Source organism: Perca flavescens, chromosome 18, assembly GCF_004354835.1.
Source record: "Perca flavescens isolate YP-PL-M2 chromosome 18, PFLA_1.0, whole genome shotgun sequence".
In the NCBI taxonomy this organism is placed as follows: domain Eukaryota; kingdom Metazoa; phylum Chordata; class Actinopteri; order Perciformes; family Percidae; genus Perca; species Perca flavescens.
In genome coordinates, this window is record NC_041348.1 from 5,785,815 (window position 1) to 5,792,036 (window position 6,222).

The following is a 6,222-nucleotide window of genomic DNA, read 5'->3' on the forward strand; positions in this document are numbered from 1 at the left end:
GCAACCTGTTTCTTGCACATGTCCCGTTAATGAGAATACAGATGTTAATATATGAAGTCGATCCAGATTCTGACTGCTGGATTAACATTAGCTGTCTACATGAAGCTCCCAGTTGAGGTCCTGTAACGTTAACGTTACTCAGGAAACAAGAACGAGCTAATTAATGAAAACCGAAACATTTTGACTTGGTGGATATCAATTTTAAATTCACGTTAAACAGTACTACTAACGTTACTCAATCTTTTTACTGTAAAGTTAGCTCCGTGCCCTAAGATATGATAATTACTTGTGTTGACTTCTTTATTGACTAGTGGATGTGTGAAACACAATTTATACATGGTGCATAAAAACAAATAAAGGAATCTTGAATCTTGTGTCACTCACTCCCACTAACTTTATTGTTCATCAGAAGTGATGTGACAAAAGCATTTCGTTTTGAAATGCGGGTAGGCGTGAGAAGGGCGAGATCTGCTAATGCTGGCCAACAATTTTTTTTTTAAATACACATTTGAATAGTAATTTCAGCATTTGATTAGTATCGATTGTTGTTGTTATGCGATACTCTTAGAATTACATTTGACTTCTCCATACTAAGCTCACTGGCTTCCTCTGTAAAATTTGCCATGCACTTCTACTGCAAACCAGTGAGTGGATTTCTCAAAACAATTATTACAAACAGCACCACATGATGGATGATCTGCAAAAGCCTGTAACTTACTCAAAATCTCTAGTCCATTCCAAAAGTAAATCTTTATGTCACTGAACACGTCAGTGCCATCAGTATGTAATTTTTCACAAAGAAGTTGCTTAGTTTTGTCAAAAACGTAGTCGTGTTGTATATAAAATTGTACTCTTTAGGTATTTTCTGATGGACACTATGGCTACATTTTTGATGACAAAGATCGAAAATGCACATGGCTGCACTTTTTCTGTATGGAATTCATACATTTCAACAGTACAAAGTCACATTCTGTTATGTGAGATTAGGATTGCAAGAGATTGGACAGGATTTACATTTATTCTTTTATTTTTGGTCATTGGGATTCAGAAAGAAAAACACAAAACTATTTTATAGCACAAAGAAAAAAAATACTATGTCAACAATGAAGAAGGTTACCACAGGAAATGCGTTTTTTCTGAATGGAAAACTTGCTTGACCGATGACAATGAGTTCAATCATTTTGCATTTAAAGACATATTCAATGAACTTATGCCTAGATGTTTTGGGAGAAAGACAATTCAACAGATATCCAGTATATTATATTTTGATCAACATATCATAATCAATTGATCATGTAAAAAACAGTAGACAATTGTACATGATCAATTGCATCCATGTACAAAAGCAATTGCTATTTGACCAAAACAATGATACAGGAGAAAATTAAAACGTAACAGATAGATGATGAAATAAAAACACAATTTTACTGGTAATTAATTACACATACACATTTAATATTCTTCAGATCAGATATTGTCATGTTCACATCGACCACTTCTGTACAATTTGATAGATATGGTTGAATACAATCCATCCTGGTACTTGCCACATACCTGATTTATGTAAAGCCTCAAGTAAAAGTAAAATATATGATGTATTACTGTTGGTACATAATGTACATGTAGTACTCTGACAATTAAAAATTGGATTTGTGACTTAACTCAATATTTATGTCTAATAACCTTGAGAAGCAAGGATCAGGATCCAACTTAAAGCTAAATATCTCTGTTCACAGTCCTTCAACAACATGTTACTCCCTCAGTTAAATTGTGATTTGGTTTGCTGAGCCACTGCTTCTCCTTTTCTTCTCCTTTATTTTTGAGATCATAAGGTGGAACATCTCCATGATGTTGAGGATCACAGAGAGGACGGTCATTGCCAACATAAAGACAATGAAGATGGTTTTCTCTGTGGGACGACTTATAAAACAGTCTACAGGTGATGGACAGGGGTAGTGGGCATATGAAATCTTACTAGGCATAAGTATAAAGCCATAGAGGTAGTACTGGCCTACGCTGAATGCCACTTCAAGCAGGATCTTGAACAGCAGCTGCATCAGGTAGCTGACCAGCAGGACACCCCTGATCTGTACCTTGCCATGTTCATCTGAATACTTTGGAGATTTAACCTTCCCATTTTTACCAAGTTTATGCTCCAGGCGTCTCCTTAACTTGTTTTCTCTGCGAATCACCAGTAGGACGTGGCCCAAATAAATGATTGTTGGAGTGGAGACAATAAGGATCTGGAGGACCCAGAAACGTGTGTGAGACATGGGGAAGGATTGATCAAAGCAGGCGTTCCTGCAGCCAGGGCTGAGGGTGTTACAGTTCATGTTTGCTTGTTCATCTCCCCATATTTTATCTACACCAGCAGCAAGGATAAAGATCCTAAAGAGGAAAAGAACACTCATCCAGACCTTCCCTACTATAGTGGAGTGTGACTGCACTTTGTCCAACAAATCAGACAAGAAGGACCACTCCCCCATGATGATAGCCTGTGAGAGAGAAGACAAAGAAGGCGACAATGAACACACAGTTGACCAAAGACATAGCAGAATTCATGTCAGTCAAGTCAGTGTGAGCCAACTTGACTTGTGTGGAACATTTTACACACAATTCAAGGTGAAAATTGAGACACTGAGATAAGACATGGCAGAATTACAAGAAAAATTACAACAATATAGTAATAATAATATACAACAATACAGTGACCAGCCCATATTTACCAACTCTATTTCATTTATAAACAGGTAGGTGTATCTAAGTTATTGCTATAGCGTTACATTGCTATTCTCTTTCATAGTAATATGTATATAAATACCAAGGGTCATATGGTAGAACAATGCAGAACTGATTGCTAAACTGTGATTTTAAAGAATTGGAGCATGCATCTGTCATTTAGAATATAAAATGTGATTTTCATTTTGTCTCACCAATCAAAGCAGCAGTACCTCTGAATACAGTGTAGCTGTCTCAGAAAAGGAAGCTTGCAAGATAGATAGACTTTAAAATAGACTTTATTTATTTATTTCTAGATAGGTTACAAAGATACCGCAAAAGACATGAAAGTACAGATTCAATTCAATTCAATTTCAATTTTATTTATAGTATCAAATCATAACAACAGTTATTTCAAGACACTTTACAGATAGAGTAGGTCTAGACCACACTAAAGACCCAACAATTCCTCCAAAAGCAAGCATTTAGTTCGACAGTGGTGAGGAAAAACTTCCTTTTAAGGATAAACCTCGGGTGGTGAGGGAAACTTCTTCTAAGTGTTGCTAAGGAGCCAGACTACCTAATAAATCAAATAATCAACACCAATTTTATATATAGGAGGACTATAAGATAGAAAGATTTTATATGCAGTCCCAAATTTATTTTTCCATAAGGCATAATGCCACTATATAATTTTTTATTCTATAAGAATTTTGAATGATTGGCTGACACCAATGCTAATATTATCAGACTGATTGTATCTGAAAATCATCCGTAACAATCATTGTCTATTTCTTAAGGAAAATGTGAAAAATAATATGTGAAATATAATCAAATAATGAAATTATATTACATTGTATATATAATATGATATATTAACTCTTCACACAGTAATACATGTTCCTACCTCAGTTATGACCACTGCCTTGTTCAGTCAGTCCCTGTGACTGAGGTTCTCTCACTTCCCTCTTATAATTCAAGCTGACATTGCAAAATCTGATTCCCCCATGTCTGACTAACCCTACCCAAACTCCCTTAGCACATGACTATCACCGACATGGACTGATGCTTAGAAATTACGCCCACTGCTGACCATAACTGTTGCTCCGTGTATAACCTTTACTCCTCTAAAACTGTCATGTTGGAGAATAGTGCGGAAACGCACCTCACACCGCGCGCACCACCCGGAGAAAAAAGTGAGAGAAAGAAAAAGGAGAAGTCGCAGTTCGGACGATGACTATCCGGTTGAGATTGTGTGTGTGCGTCATCGAGATCTGACCACACACAAACACACGTAAGCAGAGCTACCCACACCCATGTTTCTACTGTTGCTTAATCAAATATAACATCAAAAGAGAGAAGTTGTCTGAGTCGTGTTTTAAACAGACGAAGTTGGGAACCAGAATCAGCTTTAAATCTAGTCCTAATCTAGTCCTCACTAACACGGGCCCAATTATAGTAACTACTGTACATGAAAACTTCACGGTTGTAGCATGAAATGTGGTTTGTGTTTAGCCTACATCATCATTTTCTATCATGTGAAACAAGACCCAGCCTAGTGGTGACAGATGCTTAACAGTGTGTTCCTCAGCAGTAAGCTCCCCCTTCTGCTCATAAAGTGCCTCTGCATCCCTTTGGTTTCAGACCCTCCCACCAGCCTTTGGGCCACGCCTCCTCATTTAAATTGACATGTGTCAAGTCCAAATGAAAAGGCAATGTTAAATGGAAATTCAAAAGCCAAATATTAAATGAAAATTAAAATCCAATGTTAAATTGAAATTCAAAAGCAAAATGAAAATTAAAATCCAATGTTAAATTGAAATTCAAAAGCCAAATATTAAATGAAAATTAAAATCCAATGTTAAATTGAAATTCAAAAAAAAAAAATGAAAATTAAAATCCAATGTTAAATTGAAATTCAAAAGCCAAATATTAAATGAAAATTAAAATCCAATGTTTGATTGAAATTCAAAAGCCAAATATTAAATGAAAATTAAAAGCCAATGATAAATTGAAATTCAAAAGCCAAATATTAAATTCAAAAGCCAAAGCCAAATGGAAAATTTAAAAAATAATAATATTTTTAATTTGATCTCGCTTTGTTTTCCCTTTGGACTTTCAATTTCTCTTTGGACTTTCAATTTGAATTATGAATAAATATTTCCTCCATAAAGGAGAAGGTCAGGGTGGATGGCTGGATTACAGGGCTTTCAATCTGGGGGAGCATAGTTCATGTCCTGGTGGAAAAAAGACAAGATTTTCATCCAGGAAATAAATTTTCGTGTCCTGGGAGTTTTTCCAAACCTTTTGTCGACTTAATTTCTCTGTATGGCTTTGTTTACAAAATGGTGTAGTCCGGTGTCATTAAATGCGCCGCAGCTCTAGTGATGTGTTTAACGCCACTGCTGAGAAAGGACAACAGCAACGTTCAGCTTCGAAGACAAAGAGGACATAAAAAATTACTTAAAATTAATTAAAAGATAATTATCCTCTGAAGAGTCTGTATTTTTTTTTTAAATCCTCCGTGTCCTCCTTTATTTGATGGACACTAATAACAACTGCATGGAGGAGGGGTGGGGGTGGTGCGCGATCAAAAAAGGCTTGTGTCATGTGGATGCGCCGACAGTGTTGTTGTCATTACTGTATTTAGAAATCCTTGTGCGGCCGACAGAAGCTACGCACTATAGCTTTAACTGTAAAGAACGCTAAGCTTAACTGTCATTTGACCAGTCGTCACATGCCTAATTTTGTAGGATATTATACAAACTCGTTCATGAGAATGCGTTGCTCTAAAACACTGCAGCCAATGCTGAATTCATCAGTCAGGCAAAAGGGCAGAAATCCAGAGGCCATAAAAGCTCCAGACCATTAGTTTGTTAACTGATTTTTGCTAATTTAATTGAAGTTTAATTAGGGCATATGTACTGTACCATTATAATACAATGTAACATAATGGGTGGGTCCTGTTTAATCACCTGATCTTGAAGCCCTGACTGGAGTAGGTAATTTTCTCTAGGAAAAGTGTAGTTTAATTCTGCAAATAGTGATCTGAACAATCTCGACCACGTGGACAAGCAAGACCATTTCTGCGTCCATCTCCATCTCTATCTCAGAGGGGGCACTGATAGTCTAGACGGGATGTACCCAAAAAGTGAAAGTGAGGAGTATTTATGGGTACAAGTCGGGAACCGGCCTACTTTACATATTTCAAGGGTGCTGAATCCAAAACAACTGGTACCCTAGCAAAATTGTGAGTTTTTGACCTTCTAATTTGCATATCAAAATGGCCGCCAAATGGTCGTGGGCCATTTTCCCCTAGTTTTTTTGTAAGTAGGCAATCAAAGATGAGGAAATTAAGTTTCTAGATCAATAGTCAAGGGTCAGAGCAAGGATATAGTGGAGGCTCACTGCCTTGTTTTATGTATATATGCAAAATACCAACTTTTAAGGTGAAATTAAGCATTATTTGTGTCATTTTTTAAGGCCAACATAAATATGACTCTC

The 6,222-nt window shown here is 36.4% G+C and overlaps 1 protein-coding gene across 1 annotated transcript; it reads right to left on the bottom strand.

Moving 5' to 3' along the window:
* Positions 1-1,434: 1,434 nt before the first annotated feature.
* LOC114573718 (gap junction Cx32.2 protein-like) lies at positions 1,435-3,902 on the bottom strand. The gene is made up of 2 exons (XM_028606031.1): positions 3,626-3,902; positions 1,435-2,495 (listed from the first exon to the last, which is right to left on the bottom strand). The coding sequence occupies exon 2, from the start codon at positions 2,484-2,486 to the stop codon at positions 1,764-1,766; it is 723 nt and encodes a 240-aa protein (XP_028461832.1). The 5' UTR covers positions 2,487-2,495; positions 3,626-3,902; the 3' UTR covers positions 1,435-1,763.
* Positions 3,903-6,222: the final 2,320 nt, after the last annotated feature.